The sequence below is a fragment of the Antennarius striatus genome, chromosome 18 (genome assembly GCF_040054535.1).
Source record: "Antennarius striatus isolate MH-2024 chromosome 18, ASM4005453v1, whole genome shotgun sequence".
In the NCBI taxonomy this organism is placed as follows: domain Eukaryota; kingdom Metazoa; phylum Chordata; class Actinopteri; order Lophiiformes; family Antennariidae; genus Antennarius; species Antennarius striatus.
In genome coordinates, this window is record NC_090793.1 from 5,752,450 (window position 1) to 5,774,286 (window position 21,837).

At 40.7% G+C, this 21,837-nt stretch overlaps 1 protein-coding gene across 2 annotated transcripts in view; it reads right to left on the minus strand.

Moving 5' to 3' along the window:
- arhgap21b (Rho GTPase activating protein 21b) overlaps positions 1-21,837 on the minus strand; it is a 42,723-nt gene that overhangs the window by 10,501 nt on the left and 10,385 nt on the right. For both annotated transcript variants that reach the window (XM_068339999.1, XM_068339997.1), the window contains exons 3-8: positions 19,352-19,531; positions 19,167-19,188; positions 9,007-9,099; positions 8,589-8,667; positions 8,458-8,512; positions 2,686-4,258 (exon numbers count right to left, since the gene is read on the minus strand). In XM_068339999.1, the coding sequence (XP_068196100.1) occupies positions 2,686-4,258; positions 8,458-8,512; positions 8,589-8,667; positions 9,007-9,099; positions 19,167-19,188; positions 19,352-19,531 (2,002 nt within the window). The remainder of the gene's footprint in view (positions 1-2,685; positions 4,259-8,457; positions 8,513-8,588; positions 8,668-9,006; positions 9,100-19,166; positions 19,189-19,351; positions 19,532-21,837) is intronic.

A 21,837-nucleotide genomic window follows, 5' to 3' on the forward strand; every position in this document is an offset into this window, starting at 1 on the left:
ATTGGAGCAGAGGTGGAACCTTTGCTCTATTCACAAACCATGTGTGACTTACTGAATGTTTAGCAAAGATGCCATCAGTTTTTGTCATCCATGAGACTCAGGAAACTTTAAAAAGTACAGTATTTTCCGCACTATAAGGCGCACCTAAAAGCCTTAATTTTCTCAAAAATCGAGAGTGCACTTTATAATCCAGTGCGCCTTATAGAGCGGACAATACTGTAATTCTGTGACTCACATTTCACACAACAGCATAGATCTTCTTATGACATGATGCTTTGTTGAATAGAAAGTTATGGATTTTGCCCATATACAATAAGCCTTGTTGCATGGCAGGTTTAAGTTGAAAATTTCAAATCAGAATAGCTTGTGAATTACATTCACATTCAAGAATTGTGTTCGTATCAAATGGTAAAATAATAATATCATAGCAGTTCTAATTTAAGCATGCAATTACCTTAATGGTCAATAAAAATCACTGTTTCTGCTGTTTTAAACCTTGCACCATCTGACTGCCACCATTAACTAAAGCTGCCACCATGCTGGATAAACTTTTAAAGGAAACCCTTGATTTTCTGAACTCAGACCAACAAAGTTCCCTCACTTCAAGCCTGAAACAGTTCAGCGTACAAAGCTGCTTTCTGTAGCCACAAAGCTTTTGGAGCTAAATTTAAAAGAAACTGTCCTACTTTCTGCCTATGCTCACCTCTGAAATGGGGCAAAAGAAAAAGGGTGTTATCTTACCAAAAACATTTTTGTTCATCCCTGATAAATACTTGTATGGCTATGCTTTCAACTATTTGAACTTATAAAATTCTTTCTCTGAAATAAAAAAAGATGACCAATGAATGTGATGAATGTCTGCATATGGTGCAATATGTCAAAACAATCAAAACAACTTTCCCTTCAGTTGTACTCTCCCGACCGGCTACATTTACCCAATGCCCTGGTTATTTCGATGCCTATGGGTGTTAGCCCAGTATGTTCCCTCATAAAATTTTTAATCAGACAAGACATGCACAGCTACATCAACTGTGATGAGTCTCAATATACACAAAAACACCTACAACACGTTATAACAGATACATCCAAAATTAGACCACATAGCTAGGAAAATCAGATTTAATAACAAATAGCAGCCAAATTCAATGTTCACTGCAAATTGTAGTCACACAAACAAAGCCAGAGAAAGATACAAGATAAGAGATCTGTGGTCTGCCTGTAAATTAGCTGAATGAAATGATGGCTTCAACTCAAGCATGGACCAGTGGGCTTTTAAACAGACCACTGATGTAGGGTGTGCAGCTAACACAATGAGGGCACTGTTCTCCTGGACTGGGGCACCGGTCCCAGAATGGTGGTGTTGCGGCATCATCAGTGCCACTGCCTACTCTCTCTGCACCTGGTCTGTCAGACCTCCTGAATGACCAAAATTTTGAAGATCACTGATGGAACAACAGAAACACTGTGTGAGCCACACAAGGAGTGACCTCAGTCATGACCTACACACCCAGCTAAAAATGACCACATGTTCCCTCGATTCAGGACCGCTGGCCTTAAATTTCGTACTGCCTAGAGTACGAAATATACTAAACATACCTTATACCAAATAGAGGCTGCCTGCAAAGTACATAATGTTTCCTTTATGTCTAAAACAAAGAAATAAGGAAGACAAGAAAAGAAGTTAAAATGGGGCGACAGTAGCTCGATCCACTAAGTCTTGAGCTGAGGACCGGAGAGTGGCTGTTCAAAACCCACTTCAGGCAAAAAAATTTGGAATGTGAACTGGCAGTGAAGAGGTGCCAGTTCACCTCCCAAGCAAGGTACCATCCCCTTTATAAGTTGCTCATTGAAGCACCGTAAAGGAGCTGCTCACTGCTCTACCTCTCATCTGCATCCTTACAGAGCCTGTGTGTGTGTATGTCACGGGCTGGTACACATATATATTATTCATGCGATTAACAACATTTACTAACACTAGAGTGGACATATTATCTCGCTTCAGGGATTATTGATTTAATCTTTAATTTTAAAACTATCAACATTATCCTGACTGGAATATTTCAATATAAAAACCAAAAGTTTTCACTCAGGGACTGCCCCACTCTCACGAAGTCCTCCACCTAACATCACAGAAAGCCTGGCTGGCAGACAAACAGAACTGTTACAATAGATTGTGTAAAACAAGACAGAATACACTAAAAATCCTTGCAGTTAAGTTTCGACTAGTTTAAGAAATGCATCACTGCTGATGTCAAAATCTGAAACAAACTAGTGAAAAGCATTAAAATAGTTTAATTTAGAAATGGCTAATAAAAAGCAAAACACTTGCTTTTTATGTGCCTGGTAAGATTCTTGTCTATGTGAAGATACTGAAAAGACCTGATGGGACCCATAAACCATAATGCTATTCAAGAAAGCAATGTATCAAGAGGAAATTTTCATTTCATTCCAAAATGATAGAGCCATATTCAGCTAAACCCTAGTTTAGACAAATATCCTGCAAAACCACTAACAACATCTGATAAATAGAATTTTCCCAGGAAGATAAATTTATTTCTGAACATCTCTCCAGCACTATTTTCACATAATCACTAACAAAGGCTCCACAGTATCAGCACTGTCTCTGTTTGCTGTTGTTGCCAGGCCATGTGGGGTGGCAAGGCTAAGAACAAACTATTCTCTTACCAATGAATGGAATGGCATCCAGAGACTCGTCCAGGTTGCTGGAGCAAGAGGTGTGACGTTGTTCTCCAAGGCGCCGCATGTGCATCTCTCGACGTGCGTCATTGGGAAGCCAGCATGCCACAACGTCTGCTGCGGAATCTCCTCCATCATCCGTCACAGCCAGGATGTAAGAAGGATGCCGCAGGGGGCTGGGGTTCTTTCCAGGCGGGGGCTTGTCTCTTAGAACCACCCCACTCTCTGTCATACTGCGACCATTTACCTGACTCTGAATGTCTGGATGAGCTGGTTTGAGGATGCTAGGCCTCTGTTGGATCTGTTTCGGTGTTGAATATGAGGAAGACCTGTGTCCTACCAATACTGAATCTTTACCTGCTTCAACAGGTTGCATGGTTTCAGCCCGGATCCTGCTTGGGCCTTGTTGAGTAGCATGAGTTGCATAGCTTCCTTTGATTGCAACTCTTTGGTCAGCAACAGAATGTTCGGTACTTGTGCTCCTCACAAAATGTGAAGGTCTGTCTGAAAGCATGGGTGACGATCTCGACTGAAGAGAGTCTGGTCCTTTTGAGTGTAGAGAGGCGTTAGGTGTCCCTCTCATTCCACCGCTGTATCCAACAGAAGGCCTGTAGAGCATGGCCTGTCGAGGGGTAGACTGTCTGCTGAGTCTCGTACCTTGATCTGTCCTTCTGTAGCCTCCTCTCCTCTCACTGGACCGAACCAGCTCTGTAGTGTCAACGTATTCTACAGAGTGAGCACGAGCTTTATGTATTAGGCCATCTTGTGACGCACTTGAAGGAGGCCAGTTCCTGATTTGGCTTATTCTCTCTGCACCACCCATACGGTCCTGCGAAGCACTGCGTGGGGCAACCTGAAAGTGGGGTGGAGGTCCTTGATATGACCGTTCATGGGAAGTACTCCTACGTCGTATTCCCTGAGAGGGCCAGTCTCCTCGTGGAATATGATTAGAGGGTCCAAAGGCTGTCTGATTAGTACTTCGAAAATTATCCAACCTCTCCTGGATGGTTCGACTACCGTAGGAATGGATTCCTTTGTTGTCAATGTACTCCCTGTATGTTTGGTATGTGCGCCAATCAATGTTTTGATGGTTTGCTGGGTAGTGAGGTGCCTGACCTCCATATGGAATCATTCCTGGACCACAAGGATAGACATCTGACTTTCGAGGGTGAGGATACTGGGCCAGAGACCCAGGCCTTCCCCGCACAAAGACAGGGTCCACGTAATCTATCCTATGTGCTGGACTTTTGTACCCCATATGTGCTGTATCAGGAGGAACGACAACAGTCCTCACATTGTTGTTGCGCATACAGACTGCCATCTGGCTTTTTGGATGTGATTTTAGCGGAGGAGATGGTGGAACACTGATTTCCTTGCGGTACCCATGGTCAGAAGGTACAGCTGACCCTCGGCAGACCTGATCTGCTGAGTCTGTTGCCTGGGCCATGCCCGAAGGCTTACAGTCTACTCTAGGGTAGCATACTGGGGGTGGGTCAGGAATGTGACGGGCATTTCCACTGTAGCTGCTACTGCCACGGAGGTAGGCATCTTGGGAGTAGGCCTAGACACAAAGCAACATAGTGGTGTTACAACAGATATACAACACGTTGCATTGCCAGTAGTGTGCAATATTCAACGACGTGCTACTAGATGCCTGCAGAGAAGTCAAGGATGATATTACAAATGCTATCAGATGCATGTGTGTAGGCAGTGAATGTTGCAGCATGAGTGAGCGGAGGCGGTGGAAGTTTATGGTATCAGTGGGCTTCTGTTCCTTATTTACACTTATCATGATAATGTTCACTGTTCTGTGACTACTGATCGTTAACTACATAAGCTACAATAGAAAATATTTTTCACTAACATATTTATGGTGGTAAAGCAAGTAATTCCTCATTATTCCTGCCTGTGCTATACATAACTGGATCCTTTTCACATGACTGATTTTTAGTATGAAGGAAAGTAAAGTATTATGTCTGTGGGAAAAATTATTATTTAATCAACTAGCAAAACATGTTAAAATAAAGGCAGAATCGCATTTATTGATCATTTAATATTTGTGTTCTGACATTTTCTGCAATGATATTGTAAAAATTATGTGGAAGAAGGAAAACAACTAATTTTGAATGACCATGGATAAAATATGTAGCATGTTAATTTTTCTCACCTCAGACTGACAAACTATCCTCGAACAGACAGGAGATTGCCCATCCCTCATTGAAAAAGGGCTATATTTAGCTTTCCTGATTATCGTCCAAGATTTGGAAGCTTTAACTATTTAACTGCAGAAACTAGTCATTTTCTATCAAATGATAGCTGGCAAGCCGTATTATAAGCCTTGCTGTATTTATCTACTTCAAACATGCTGTACATACAGCGAGCAATAAGATGTTGGTATAAAGACACTGACTTGGCTATCCTGCCGCAAATTAAAACAATACATAAAACTGCATGTGTCTCTCAGTTATCAATGCCAGCCTATGTTTCTCCTTTTGTCAACATGAGGGTGCTGGAGAGTTCAGAGGTCACTGGTCTTTGTCACACTAATGACATCTGGCACTGATGATGAAGAATGGGCGAGGCTCTGCTGTGATGCCAGCTGGACGCCACTTCGAGTTCTCAATCTAACAGGTACTGCAGGCAGAGTCCATCGGCCATTTCTACAGTCTACACATGTGAAACACCATCAGAGTTGAATATCGAACAAAACACAACATCTAAATGGTAATAATGCCAAAGCTGACGAGCAATTTTCCATAATGGCAGTGCTAACATGCATGACACATCAATGAAAAGCACAACATGTCAACATCAAGTGGCTACCCAGTCTGATTCCTGCTTACCAGATTACCAGCTTCCAGAGAAAAAGGCTGCCATTTTAACGCGTCAAAATGATAAAATAAAGGAGAGAATGAAAATATGCCAGCGGAGCAAAAGGCACATATTAAAAAAAGCAGCCACAGCAATGCCTGGGCTTGATATGCTAAAAATATAGTAGTGCTGCAGCAACCGTACACAGGCTGAAGAAGCAGAGATGTAGCAGGGGTTGCCACATTACAACCTGCGAGTGACAATCTGTTCTGGAAGGGATGGCAGAAGCAGAAGCTAGTCTCTTTTGCTGCTGCTATGTTTCCATGGTTCTATCCATCTTCCACCAGTATATTACGCTGACTGAACAAGGTGCCTCCAGCCTGCTTCTCCTCCCTCCCTCTCCCTCTCTCTCCCGCTCTCTCTCGACAGAGGCAGTATCAGCTGATTATACATTCAGCTCTGATGGTAGAACAGCCCCTCACACTGCATCCTCTTCTCTTTTTCTCTTAGTATCAACCTGGTCAACACAGAACGGTCAGCTGATTTTATTTATTGGCTTAAGCTCATCATTCATGCAATTACCGCTTTTTTCCCTGCTCTGTATTTCCCAGGTCTTCCTGGTGTACAGACCCTCCCCTTTTCACAGTACAGTCTTGCCATCTCTTTGCTAAGCAACTGTAGTTCGTTTCCTAGCAGTCAGTGTGTGCGTCTCTTACAGTGTAATGTTATCCTGTTTTAAAAAATCCTCGTTCTCACGGACACCTTTCATCACTTTTCCTGTCCACATTGATGGGTATTTTTGTGTAGTGTGTGTAAATGAGAAGAAAGGGAAAATAGCAAAAGAACGGAAAGACTTAAGAGGAAAGAGAAGGATATTCCTTGCTTATGAGCAAGGAGAAAATCAATGTTGGCAAATGTTGAAGCAAAAATACATTTTTCATGGTAAAAAGTTAAACTGACTCGTAAAAGAATGTTAAATTAAAAAAAGATAAAAATCTGACAATACTTTAGAGATAATGATGATCATGGAGCTCAAAGAGACATTACTTGTTGCTAGAACACCACATTAACATAGCAACCCCACATACTAAACTCAAAAATGATTCATTGATTGTCTTTCAAACGAATTATGAAAATTGATTCTGGACATAAAGAATCTACAAAGGAAAGTTTCAGGTAAAACAGCCAAACTATCGTTATACATCTGATAAACACACAACCATATAACAAGCTTGTGAGACAGCCTCTCAATAAAACACTTAATGTTACCTAATCGAGATATGGAACAAACATGAACACATTTGCTTTGCCCTGATTATGCAGAACACAGAGTAGTTGCAAACAGCTGGCAGCAGCATTCATAAAAGGTTAATGAAATTTCAAGCACTCCAGGTATAAGAAAGCATGCCAAACATCTGATATTACAATGTTTGATAACATTTTGGCAAATAAAGGTTAGGATAAAAAATACTAACATAATATGGAAACTAATTAGAGATGGATTATAATGCCTAAATATTTGAATATTCTCCCTCTATTAAGAGATAATTAATTGAAATTCTATTAAATTCATATTTTTTAAAAGTCCAAAAATCATCAAAAACAGTTCACCACAGTAGCACCAACTAAAAAATTCATTAAATATGTAGATATCGCTCATAACCATCTAAAAATGAAAGCTATCCTATCAAATATATTCCAGGATTGATTTAATTATCTCTCTGGCTGCAAGCGTTTTACAACAATTGATCTCCTTTAGTGGACTTTCTCCGACACTCCAGACATTGATCAGTGTTTTCTTTCTTTTCTTGCTAATCACAAGACGCTTCACTCAGGGCAACACTGTGTTTGCTCATGGGTGCACGGTGACATGCGCAAACTTTGTTGCATTACAAGCCGCCACAACTTCTCCATCTTACTCTGATTTGCCATCCTCTGTTCTGTAATTGCACCAGTCGTCATTATGCTAAATTTCATGATTAGAAGCCTGATTTTCACTGACAAGCTCTGCCAGACTGTCCCTGAACCGTCCCTGTTGAAAAACATAACTGATGTCTAGAGACATCATTGGCAGCCAGAGGGTTCAATTCAACTCAGTTAAAAGACACAATTGGATTCCACTTATATTGTTTTTTTTAACTATAATTATCACAAAAAGACCCCAAAAACTTTTACTTAAATAACCAAAACATTAAAAACTGCTACTATAAACTCTAATGTCTTACAGTGAGCAACTGTCATATCCAGCTGCTTCCTTGAAAGCTATTGTAGATGTAATATGTAATAACAGAGTCTGTCCCTAGATGAATCGGTGACGCATCTAGAGTGTACCTTGCCTCTTTCCTATAGTCAGCTGGGAAAGGTTCCAGCAACACCCCTGATCCACAAAACAGAAAACTGACAGAGGACGAGACAATTACAATCAACTTGTATACAAGAAAATGAATGGACTAATGGATGGGTGGATGGATGGATAGATGGATAAAGCCAGCTAGTCATGGCACATGACTACTCATGTTACAATAGTAATACTTATAGTAGTAGGTACATTTAAAGTTGAGAACTATTCCTATAGAACTTTATGCAAGACAAAAATCTTTTTCTAATAGTCAAATAGGGTAATTTCTGCGCTTGTGTCAGCTGCAATTTGAGGACAGTAATACTGTTTCGGCTTGGTTAGGAGGCCTTGGTTGGCTTGGTTAGGAGGCCTTAATAGAAAAGCCTTAATAGAAAGCCTTAATAGAGAGGCAGAGTGCAGCACAAAGACAGTTAGAACATCAACAATTTAAAGTGGAACAGCTCTATGGGATCAAATGAAATTTTAAATATTGGCGGATTGGAAAAATGGCCAGGATTTTATCTTTTTAAAACAGACAGGTGTTGATAAGTATGATAAACATAATAAGTAAGTATGGTAAGTGGTATGATAAACATATATGAAATGCTTACCAGTTGCAGTACATCCTCATCTTTTGGCATGACACACAGTTCAAGAAAGTCACCACTGTTGGGGTAAAAAAAAGTTTGAAACAGGAAACATACAAAGTGGTCAAATCCATGTGCTAATATTAAAACTCCACCTGTCTTGGATCAAGGATATAACTTCACAATAGGCTTTCCCGATGATGCTTGCTCCATTCACCTTCACTAGTCGGTCACCTGATAGGTAAAAAAAAAACAGTAATAATGCTAGCAAAAGAGAAAGGTTACGACACAACAGAAGTCCCTCACTCACACATTCGCGCGCACACACACTCACAAAAAGAGCAATTTCTGTCAATTAACATTTAACTAACATTTAGCTTCACAAGGGTAATAATGTCAACCCTGAAAACGGCACTCCTTTTCTTCAAAAGGTTAGCACTAGCTTAATGCAGTTGGTTAGCGTGATACAACATATAACGTTTAAAAGATTATGCCTGAGATATGCCTGTAACTTGACTATTAAATACAGCCCCATGCTAGCATGTATGGTTGTTTTAGAATGCTTCATATTACCTGTGCAAAGTCCAGCTCCATGAGCAGGGCCACCTTCCTTCACTTGCTTCACAAAAATGGTGTCCATCGGTTCTAGCTTATTAAGCATTCTTCCTGATAAACAGAAAACACTACATAGTTCAATACGTAAGCGCATGAAGGTAAGTACAGTAGAAATTAAGTATGTTTGATTTACTCGCTTTTGAAAAGTAATTGTGACTTCTTGAAGACTAGATTTTTCTTTTAGGAAGCAGGGAATTTAAAAACATATAACAGAAGTTGTATTCAAATATCAGATGTGCTATACCTTCTGTCCATGTGTTAAAGTCTTAATGACTAATGATGTTTTGGGGAGGTGGGTGAGAAAAGATTGAAACATAAGAAAGTAAGTGAAAACCTGTTTGCTCACTCTGCTTTTGTCTCTTGGTAGTTACATTTTTGCAGAAATACAGAGACAGAAAAGAAAGACTGAGGGGGTGAAAGAACAGAAAGTTGTGCTCGACTCTACAACTCCCACTCTTTCCTTATAAACTGAGAAATGGCAGAGCCCACACAGATTGGCTAAAATCCTTCTCCACTAGTTAAGATTCCGGCAGTGAGTTGGTGCATGATGGCTCACAAGCCGCAGTGGGTGCAAGGCGAAGGCTATTTCAGGCTAAAGGTGTAAAAAATATCTTACCAATAGATACAAGACATTCCCAGCATGATCGCTAAAACAGTTCCACTATTTTGGGCTTCAACTTGAAAACAAATTAATGACAAGCATGTCTTCTGACCAGATGTATGCAGCCATAAGAGGGCGCAGGCCAGTGCCTTATTGTGTCAGTCCCAAGGCAGGATAAATACAGAGGGTTGTGTCAGGAAGGGCATCTGGCGTAAAACTTTTGCCAAATCCAACATGCAAATCAAATCTATGACTTCCATACCGGATGGGTCGAGGCCTCGGTTGACAACGACCGCCATCGGTGCTGTTCACAGACAGGGTGCCGGTGGAAATTGTACTATTGTTGGTCAAAGAAGGACAGGAGGAAAGTGTGTTTGTAGTAAGAGAGAGAAGAGGAACGCCAGGAGTATAGGATTGAGAGTGGGGACGTTGAATTTTTGAACTATGACAGGAAAAGGTAGAGAGTTGTTTGACATGATGCAGAGGAGGAAGGTAAACATACTGTGTGTCCAGGAGACTAAGTGGAAAGGTAGCAAGGTTAGAAGTTTAGGAGCAGGGCGGAAGTTGTTCTATCATGGTGTAGATAGGAAGAGAAATGGAGTATGAATTATCTTGAAGGAGGAGTTTGTTAGGAATGTCCTGGAGGTAAAAAGAGTGTCAGCTAGAGTGATGAGTCTGAAGCTAGAAATCAACATTGTGATGTTCAATGTTGTTAGTGGGTATGCTCCACAGGTAGGATGTGAACTGGAGGAGAAGGAGAAAGTCTGGTTGGACTTGGATGAAGTGATGCAGAGCATACCTAGAAGTGAGAAAGTTCAATGGACTTGTTGGTGCAGGACAGAGCTGATGAGGAGGGGATGGGCAGGTTTGGTATCCATGAGAGGAACTTTGCAAAAAGGATGGAAATGGCTATAGTGAATACTTTCTTCCAGAAGAGGCAGGAACATAGGGTGACCTATAAGAGTGGAGGTAGGAGCACACAGGTAGACTACATCTTGTGTAGACGATGTAACCTGAAGGAGATCAGTGACTGTAAAGTAGTGGTAGGCGAGAGTGTAGCCAAACAGCATAGGATGGTGGTGTGTAGGATGACTCTGGTGGTGAGGAAAATGAAGAGGGAAAAGGCAGAGGACAAACTGGTGGAAGCTGAAAAAGGAAGTGTGTTGCATGATTTTTAGGAAGGAGTTAAAACAAGCTCTGGGTGGTCAGGTGGTGCTTCCAGATGACTGGACAACTACAGCTTATGTGATCAGTGAGACGAGTAGGAGAGTTCTTGGTGCGTCATCTGGAAGGAAAGTAGATAAGGAAACTTGGTGGTGGAATGAGGAGGTACAGGAGTGTATACAGAGAAAGAGGTTTGCTAAGAAGAAGTGGGACACTGAGAAGACTGAGGAGAGTAGACAGGAGTACAGGGAGACGCAGCATAAGGTGAAAGTAGAGGTAGCAAAGCCTAAACAAAGGGATTATGATGATTTGTATGCTAGGTTGGACAGTAAGGAGGGAGAGACTGATCAATACAGGTTGGAAAGAGACAGATGGGAAGGACGTGCAGCAGGTTAGGGTGATTAAGGATAGGAATGGAAGTGTATTGACAGGTGCCAGTAGTGTGATGGGAAGATGGAAAGAGTACTTTGAAGAGTTGATGAATGAGGAAAATGAGAGAGAACAAAGACTAGAAGAGGTGGATGTTGTGGACCAGGAAGTAGCAAAGATTAGTCAGGATAAAGTGAGAAGGGCATTGATGGATGAAGAGTGGAAAGGCACTCAGTCCTGATGATATACCTATGGAGATATGGAAGTGTCTAGGAGAGGTGGCAGTAGAGTTTCTGACTGGGTTGTTCAACAGGATCTTAGATAGTGAGAAGATACTTGAGGAGTGGAGAAGTGTGCTGGTGCCTATTTTTAAGAACATGGGAAATGTACAGAGTTGTGGCAACTACAGAGGAATAAAGTTGATGTGCCACACAGTGAAGTTATGGGAAAGAGTACTTGTAGCTAGACTAAGGGCAAAAGTGAGCCTTTGTGAGCAGCAGTATGGTTTCATGCCAAAAAAGAGTACTACAGATGCAGTATTTGCTTTTAGGATGTTGATAGAAAAGTACAGAAGGCCAGAGGGAGCTGCATTGTGTTTTTGTAGATCTGGACAAAGCTTATGACAGGGTGCCAAGAGAGGAGCTGTGGTATTGTATGAGGAAGCCTGGAGTGGCAGAGATGTTAGGGTGGCGCAGGACATGTATGAAGACTGTAAGACAGTGGTGAAGTGTGCTGTAGGTGTGACAGAAGATTTCAAGGTGGAGGTGGGACTGCATCAGGAATCAGCTCTGAGCCCCTTCTTGTTCGCTATGATGATGGACAGGCTGACAAAGTTAAACAGGAATCTCCTTAGACTATGATGTTTGCAGATGGCATTGTGATCTGTAGTGAGAGCAGGGAACGGGTGGAGGAGAAGCTAGGGAGGTGGAGGTTTGTCCTGGAAAGGAATGAAGGTTAGTCGCAGTAAGACTGAGTACATGTGTTTTAATGAGAGGGACCCAAGTGGAAGAGTGGGGTTACATGGAGAAGAGATCAAGAAGGTGGATGATTTTAAGTTCTTAGGGTCAACAGTCCAGAGCAATGGAGAGTGTGGTAAAGAGGTGAAGAAGCGTGTAGAAGCCGGATGGAACGGGTGGAGAAAAGTGTCAGGTGTGATGTGTGATAAAAGAGTTTCAGCTAAAATGAAAGGAAATGTTTACAAAACTGTGGTGAGACCAGCGATGTTGTTTGGTCTAGAGACAATGTCACTGAGGAAAAGACAGGAGACAGAGCTGGAGGTAGCAGAGATGAAGATGCTGAGGTTCTCTTTGGGAGTGACCAGGATGGAGAGGATCAGGAATGAGTACATCAGAGGGACAGCACATGTTAGAGGTTTTGGAGATAAAGTCGGAGAGGCCAGACTGAGATGGTTTGGACATGTCCAGAGGAGAGATAGTGAATATATTGGTAGAAGGATGCTGAGTTTAAAACTGCCAGGCAGGAGGCCTAGAGAAAGACCAAAGAGGAGGTTTATGGATGTAGTGAAAGAGGAAATGAAGGTAGTTGGTGTGAGAGAAGATTAGGCAGAAGACTGGGTTAGATGGAGGCAACTGATTCGCTGTCGCAAGCCCTGAAGGAAAAAGCCGAAAGGAGAAGAATAAGATGTCTTCTGACCAGATGGAGCCACCGTTTTATCTTTAAAAAAAAATTTACATTAGAAAATGAGACACAGGCAAGCAAGTTGTTTGGAGTTAGCCTAGATTTACAGATTACGCATTATAATTCAATAATTATGGTTGAATTATAATGAGTGACATGTAAATCTTGATTAACTTCAAAAATGCACAAAATTATACCACACTGTTTCCACATATGAAATTAGTGAAGCAGGATCACATCCTGGCAGATTGTTATGTAATACTGTAACAGAAGTCCCCTTCAACCACAGCAGCGCCACATGCTCCCTCTGGTGGTAGATTGTAGAACTGTTCCATGTTCATCAACTTATGTATTCATTATACTGAAAATTTAAACAAAGCAGATAGAGCTCACTGCTTTTGTCTTTATCACCTTGACATGATAGACATGGAAGTAAAAACATTGGTGCATTACACAACATGTACAAATGTGTTTTCTTCTCTGAGTTCTTTAAGTCAGACTGGCTAGATTTATCTTTTATCTCCAAAGACTGCTCTACACAATAAAACAATTCTTCATCATACTCTGAATCCAACACCAGCCACAGATCTCACAAGCTTTTTCAAGCTGTTCACACCTATTAATTTTAAAGAAACACCCCCACAGCCCCAAAACTATTGTTTGATAGTATATGTAAAAAAAAATATCTGAAAACGGAAATCTGAAAGATTCATTTTGAGCAAACCTTTCGCAAGAAAACTTTGAATATGGCCCAGTTCCATTCACACAATCATAATTGCCTTGTGATTACAGGGAGCTTAAGCTCAGAACTGTAAGACATGCCTCAGGTGCCTGCAGTTATCTACTCTCCGTGCCGTTTCACTGAAGATAATGAATACATTCAAAAAAAATGTGAAATCAAACTTGACCCCAGACATGTGACAGAAGCGATTTGTCTTGGGAAGTGGTAGAGTAAAATAAGATGATGGATGATGGTCTCCCATGGTGGAGTGATAAGAAAGCAGGAAAATAATGAGTCAAGATTAATGTTTCACCAACGTTAGGTTCAAACACAGACATTCATAAAAATGAATAAACTAGCAGAGCATTTAAAGTAATTTAAAAAAAAAGTTGTATATGTGCATTTCCAGATAGCACACTGGGAGTCTTTGACACTCTAGCACAAATATGACTGATCACTTCTCCAGGGAATCTCCAGGGAAAAAAAGCCTGAAAAATCGGTCAAACTATCACTGTCACTGAAGAATATGATCAGAGTCGTCACACAACACAAAGCATGCCAGCAAGCAAGAGGAGTTGAGGTTTTTACAGAATGCAAGGTGGCTGTTCTGGAGAAACCTTTCACTGACAAATCCATCTGCAGGATAAAGACGACAAGTTTACATTCAAAGTCTATGCTAAACGAATAACTGAGCAGAAAATTGCTCAAGCTGAACACCACTCAGGCACTGATCGACGGTAACGAAGCTTTGAGTGAAAATTCTTTCATTCATTGAACAAGATGGAAAATCCCAAATCAAGCATATATTGTTGGAAACATTCGCTAACTGTTCAAGGCTTATTGTTTGCTTTACCCCAGACGTGACTGCTGTTGTGGGTTGTGAGGCTGGAATAAAACAGCCAATCCCTGCAGAAAAATAGCCAGGTTTTCTACAGGTTGGACAGGGTGCCTATAGTTGCTTCTGCCTCCGATCCTAGACAATCAGGGGGTACAATGACAATGACTCTCTCAGGAGGAGTGGGGGGGTGGGGTTGCGAGGTCAGCACACGGTTGAATGGATTTAATTTAATTTTATACTGTTTATATTTTAATTTAATGAATGAATGAATATATTTTAATTTAATACCGTTATATTTTAAATTTTATACTGTTTATATCTTAATTTTATACTGTTTATATTTTTGTTATAGTTTAGTATATAAGTCCTGTTAGTGCTGCATGTGACTGTTAGTGTAGTGTATGTCTTGTGCTATGTCCTGTGATGTCAGTGTTTCTTTTTGTCTTGGTGTTTATCTAGTATTTATTCTGTATGTAATGCCTGAGCAGTGGATACAGGTATGTAAAATTTCCTCAGGGATTAATAAAGTATCTATCTATCTATCTATCTATCTAATAGCTCATCAAACTGCGCCCTAGTCAACTCTGAATCGATGAAACTGGTCGCCACAAAGAAGCAGCTCCTAGAACAGCTGGTGGTATTCAGAGTGCACCGAGATCAGAGTGCATCTGGATGATGTTGTGAACCCAAACTGAAAGAACTAGACTGCATGGCACTTGAGAAATTTATGCAACAGGTACAAGCGGACCACAGTGACAGTAGCAGACACACTGGAACAATACTGGCTGAAGAACTAGATTCTTTCCTGACTGCGGAAAATCCCATGGATTGCTTCAATGACATCAAAGTGAACAAGAACCAATGCAGTCACAGACTGCAACATCCCACGACACCCCTGATTTTAAAATTTTATACTGACCTACTTGCACAAGTCAAAGATCAAAGCTAGTTTTCTGACCTACTGTCATAGATCAAAGCAGTAGCTTTGATCTACATTCGCCTTCTCCCTTGTCTTTCTATCTTATGCAGTTCCAGAGTGTACAAAATGTTAAAATTTGATCTTGACCTCGTTTCCTCCAGGTCAACATCTCATTTTCACCCCCGTTGTCGCCCAAGTAATATGCTTTTTGTTTCATCTTTCTACCAGCAATGGTTGCAAAGATTTGGTGGACTAACTGACGGATGGACAAACGGATGAACACACAAACGCTGACAATTACAACACATCACCGCTTTGAAGCAGGATTTAAAAAGCAAGTCTGTTTATTTGAGCAGTGACACTGAAAGAAAAATCTAACTCTAAAATGAATTAATAAAAAAAACTGCATAAGAGATTTAGGAGTGTGGCTTCTTCCGCCCGATCCACTCTGATTTAGCAATCGCTGGTTGTCTATTTTATTCCCCCTAAAGCTCTGGCTTGCTGCTTGTGAGCCGGTGGCCAGCATTATACAAGTGCCAGGATTCTTTAGTATTCTTAAGCTTGCTTAAACTGAGTGAAGGCCTTCCACTCTGTTTTATGAATGTAAAACATGCCTTCAGGAGCAGCAGTCTGCCCTGTACTATTGCATGAAGTTTGAATGCTGTATGTAATCTGTCTTTAGGGATTATTTCTATTACCATTTAAGGCAGTATCAAGAAACAAATTACAAATGTTGAAACTTGTTAGTCATCATATTACATTACAACATTTTTTTTAAATAATTGATGTACAAATGGTCTCAAATAATAATTAATAATTACACACTAAAATTATGTCAGTACATGTTATGGTATTGCATTGAATGTGCTATGTCACTTTCATTTATACCCATACTCAAGTACTGAGGAAACCAGTGGCAGGCCGTGCATTTATTCAAACTTGATTGATTACATCTCATAATACTAAGCGCCTCCCACCACTGCCACCAACGTAGGGTTCGAGACCTTAAGAGTATATTATAAACTTCTCTTAAATCGAACAAAAACAGGTAGGTTTGGAGAGGCATCAGCCCTGCTTATTTTATTGTCACTCGCACAGAAGAACCCCACAGCCACAACTTTTGTAGACATCACACAACTGTCACAGAACAACTCCCTGCTGTGCCATCATAACACTGTGCCATCATAACAATGTGCCAGAACTTTGTCCATACATTCATATTCCTCGAGAAAGGAAAAAATAAGCAGCAACGACATCAACACTCCTTGACACGTGATCCACTGGGGCGCAAGACAAGTGCGAGCTGTGCGGCGTTACCCACATCTGTTGTCTCAGCCACCATTACATTGATTTCTGTTTTGATCTCTTCTCCAATCACTACTGAAATAGCATGAATGAGATCAATTTGTATTTTGCCAGTAAACACTGTTAGTTGAGAAGTGGTAATGCAGGTCTGTGTCATGTTCAACAAGAAAAGAATTTCCATTGAGAATCAATTTCAGTGGACGTTTTATTGAAGAAATAAATTCTTCTTGGAAAAGCCCCCCAAACATATGGAGCATGTTTTGATCATTCAAGAAGAGTCTCAGGGGAGGCTTTCAAATTTTAAGATTTACCGTATTTTCCGCACTGTAAGGCGCACCTAAAAGCCTAAAATTTTCTAATAAACCTGTAGTGCGCCTTATAATCCGGTGCGTCTTATATATGGATTAATATTCATATTAATATTGGTTAAAAACATGATCGCTGACAAAAAGCCGGCAGTCTGGCCGCCAGTCATGCCGCACTCCGACACCAGGCGAGCACGCTCACAAGGCACTTGGGCCTACGCCCCCTAACAACGGTAGTCAAGGGGCGTCACCGAAGGCCCGGCTCTGACTGAGCTGCTCTCAGACTATAGAGGAGACTGTAGGAGCACCGGTGATTACGTATTAAAACATAAGGAACTTTCAACGAATCTATTAATAAAGTTTGACTGACTGACTGATCTCAGTATGTCCTAACTATTTGGCATCGGAAATAACCCACTTTTAACTTAAGTGGTCTTAAAAATGCCATTTTGTTGTCATCTGGAATCTAGTGACGGTCCATTCTATTAGTCTCTGGAAACACACGAAAAAACTGGCATAAAGATGAATGAAAGACCCTCAAAGCTGAACTTCCAGCCTTTTTTGAAATTTCACGAGCAGAGTCACTGCTAGACAAAGGTGTCTGGTGTGCTGCACTGATTTACAAATGTAGTTGATAGCTCTGGGCGGGCGGCGGAGGGGCGCATTCAGGCTTATGTATTCTGTCTGCAGCAACGTGCTGTGAGATTCACGGAGGTGAGACACCGACGTTAAAGTCAGTTCTAGGAGTAAAACAGCGTCATATTTACCAGTAAATTAGCAGCCTGACATTAAAAACTAGTTAAAAAATTGTTTAGGACACACAGCAGCAAATAGCTGCACCTCACCTCCGACTGGACTACCGATCGATCGAAACAATATTTAATTAATAAAAGAAGACAAACGTCTGAGCTTAAATATCTGCTTTGAACTTCAGATCAGGAAATAATCCGCTCTGTTCACACTGACTGCACTCTTAATGAATTTAACCAGTTTTTAATGTCAGGTTTTTTAATATGCGTGTTGACTTCTTTCTAAGATGGCAAAGTGGTCAAGTGATCAGGTTTCCTTGATGAGGCTCAGAATGGCTTATTGACATAACAATAAGGGCCATTCAAAGGTAGTTAAGAAGTCATGAAAGTAATCATCACTGCCTGAGCAGCACGGCTCTATCTAGTGGACGGATTGCGCAACTACAGCCCCTGCAGTTTATCAAATAAATGTTATTTATTTTTTATGTGTGCGCCTTATAATCCGGTGCGCCTTATATATGAAATAAATAGTAAAACAAACAAATTACTGAGGGTGCGCCTTATAGTCCAGTGCGCCTTATAGTGCGGAAAATGCTGCATCTCTTGACACTTAGGTTAGAAATTCAAATGAGACTTCCAACAGCATAATTAACATACTGCTAGGTAAAAGGATAAAACTGTGGTGTATTGGACAAGACCTGATGCTGGTGAGGATGAATGAAACAAAAACTTATTATTGACAGTGTTCAAGTAGCTCAACAAAACTAATATTTTTAATTCTGTAGATCGGGAAGTCATGATAAATGTGGTTGTAACTTTTTTTTTTTAAAAAAGCTTTCAGTAATTGATTTCAAACCATTTTTTAAAAAATCATAAAAGCAAAAGGTCCACCTTTCACTAATCACGTGAAACACAACTGCTGGCTAATACCTTTGCTTGTGTTTTGTGGACAACGACAGCAAGACAAGACAAAAAGACTAACAACAAAAACATTTGCTTTAAAATGTGGACAATGGTCGTGTTCAAATTTTGACTTCACTATAAGGGTTTAGTAAATATTCTTAAGTTAAATAACACGGCTTTGTATTTAAAACTACACAGATAATAATTCCTGTCTGGGTTTTATGTAAAGTTTGTCTCTTTTGGAGAGAAACATACAGATAAGAGGAATAAAGGGGGGGGGAGTGTCAAATGCACATAACCCATTGAAATTGAGGCCATCTCTTTCTGAAAGCCTTTAGTATGGTTGGGGAGAAAAGAGGTAAGAACAACAACATGAAACAATACGAAGAGGTTGGTTGGTAGGACAGAAACAGGTGGTGCTGACCAAACCTTTCATGCTTCCACAAAGGTCAGTGACACATGGGAGTGACATTGTATTATCATACGAGGAAGCAAAAAGAGGCAAAGAGTAGACGGATTAAGAGTCATTCGAAGTCAGCGGTACTGTTCTGACTCTGCAACGATGAAGTTCATGCATACAGAGGAACATTTGGCTTTTGTGCTTACCTCTTTGGCCATGCTCGTCCTCCTATGAAAACAAAAACACCCCAGTGAATGTGTTGCTCTCGACCACAGCATTTGAGACTTGAGCTCTTTATTGACTTGGTGAAGTAATATATGATTAAAAAAAACTACACTGAAGTGATGAAACGCATTAAAGGTTTAATAATCATTATAATAATGGATTTTACCAGAAAGCCATGTGTGGTTGACTCTGGTGGGTACACAATGAAGTGCCGCAGAGTGAAGCCAAAGCCCTGGGAAGTCCGACGCAGAAGCACGGTTTTAGGTCTTGGCCATGAGAACTCCTCTTCGGTTGAGTAATGCACTGCAGAGGAATCGGCCATGCCTCTCCACTCTGGGGAATCATTCTATATGAAGAAAAATGAAGAGAAAGTAATCAAAATTAGTCCTCCGTTCACTTCTATGCCGAAGTGACAGATATCCGTTAAAACTGTTGCAGTGCAAGGGCTGGAAAAACCAAGTTATTAAAACTATGCCAAATAATTACAAGTGGAGTTATTAATGCATTCCTATGGGGGCACAAGCCAGTGTCAACTTTAGACCTAGTCTATGCAGTCTAAGTCTAGGCAGTAAGTGCTGTAGGCAGTAAGTCTAAAAGCTTAGGAGCATAATTTAAATTATTTTAATATGATTTTGATGGCAAGAGAAATGGAGTAAGGTTCATTTTAAAATAAGAGTTAACAGTGTCTTGAAGACATGTTTTGGAGAGGAGAGGAACAAAGATTAGCCAAAGTAAAACAGAATATTTGTGCATAAATGAGAGGAGTGGAGAAGGAACGGTGAGGCTACAGGGAGAAGAAATAGCGAAGGTGTGGAACTTAAATACTGGGGTCAACAGTCCAGAGCTACAGTGAGTGTGGTAAGGAGGTGAAGAAATGGATTCAAGCAGGCTGGAATGGGTGGGAGAAAGTGTCAGTTTTTTTATGTGACAGAACAGTCTGCTAGAATGAAGGGCAAAGTTTATGAGACCGTGGTGACGCCAGCCATGATTTACAGATAAGAAACAGTGTCGCTGAAAAAGAGACAGGAAGCTTACTGGAGGTGGCAGAAATGAATATGTTGAGGTTCTCTCTCTAGGAGTGACCAGGTTGGATAGGATCAGAAAAGAGTTCATGAGAGGAACAGCAAAGGCAAGATATTTTGGAGACAAAGTTAAAGAGAGCACACTTCGATGGTTTGGACACATTCAGAGGAGAGATCGTGCATAAATTAGTAAAAGAGTGTGAAGGGTGGAGTTAACAGGAAAGAGGACAAGAAGAAGACCAAAACCAGCAACAAGCTTGTAGATTTGGAGATGGGGCTCTAAAAATCATTCCTAGCTGCACAGGATATACAATAATGTCATAACATTCTATTCTCACAGATGGACAGAAGAGCACATCAGACTTCATAGTTTTAGATGTCCACTCTTGCTTTACTTATAGCCCCACACCTCAGTGGTTTTATGTGTGCAGCAAAATGCCTTTACTCAGATGTTCTCATATCATATTTCCTGTTCCATTAAGACTTCCTTGAACATCTCTGTTCAAATGGTTTTATATTTCAACAATGGAAAAAAATTCTCCTTAACCCGTCTCAAATAAACCCTACCCCTGGCCCATGAAAGACTGCTCCCCACAATATGAGGAATTTGATGAGTTTGCATCTCTGCCTGGGCAGATATGTTGAATAAAACTTCTGCATGTTAACATAAAAAGTCCAACATTAGTGTCATTTCAGTGCATTTGTAATTTTTGTAGTTGCAACACCATCCACAACCTTTTTTCAACACATCACTTCCCCCATTTTATTCAGCTATTGTAGTGAATAAGTCTGAAAACTTTATTAAATGAGCCTAAGTAGCATTTTATTTATTGGCACTTTATAGCACCAAACTGTCTCACACACACTTTCTGAATGTGTAAAAGGAAAATACATCCCTATGGTCCAATGGACACATAATGATTTAACCCCTTGCAAAATGTCACACTGCTTTCCAGCAAACAGTGACCTGCTTTTCAAGCCCTCATGAAAAAGGCACCTAAATAATATCCTTGGATCATTACACATTACATTATGAAGAGTAGGGACAGCAGTATGCTACAGGTGCAGCTGACACCCATGCAGTTTAATGAAACTAGCAAAACAGGTTATCTTGTGTATAACCAAGCTGTGGATGTTATGTGATACTGCCTCTTCTATGTTGTCTGTGCAAGTGCTGGGCGCTTTAATACCACTACAGAACATTCAGATCCATACCCACAGAAACGCTTTTGGTGATATGACAATAGATCACCTGGATGCCTGAAAAGCCTGACAAGCTCCTCTCATGTCTGCAAGTCTAGCCAATCTCTGACTACTAGAACAGGGCTTGAAATTGTGCCCATTTTGGTCGCATATGCATCGAAATTTTTATCAGTGCGACTATTAAATATATTTGGGAGCACTGGTCCGACTAGGGAAAAAAATCTAGTGCGCCTTTTTTTGAGAGACCGCGCTCCTGCGGTCCTCCTTCGCTGTAGCTCACGTTGCTATCCTTAGGTTTTCTTCAGCTTGCCTCTATTTTGGTGTATTTAAGGTTATTTGGTGAACTTGTTTCTCGTTTTGTTGCATGTAAGTGGTGTATTTGACCAGACAGAGCTGAAAACTGCTCGTGTCATATCAGTCACTGCCT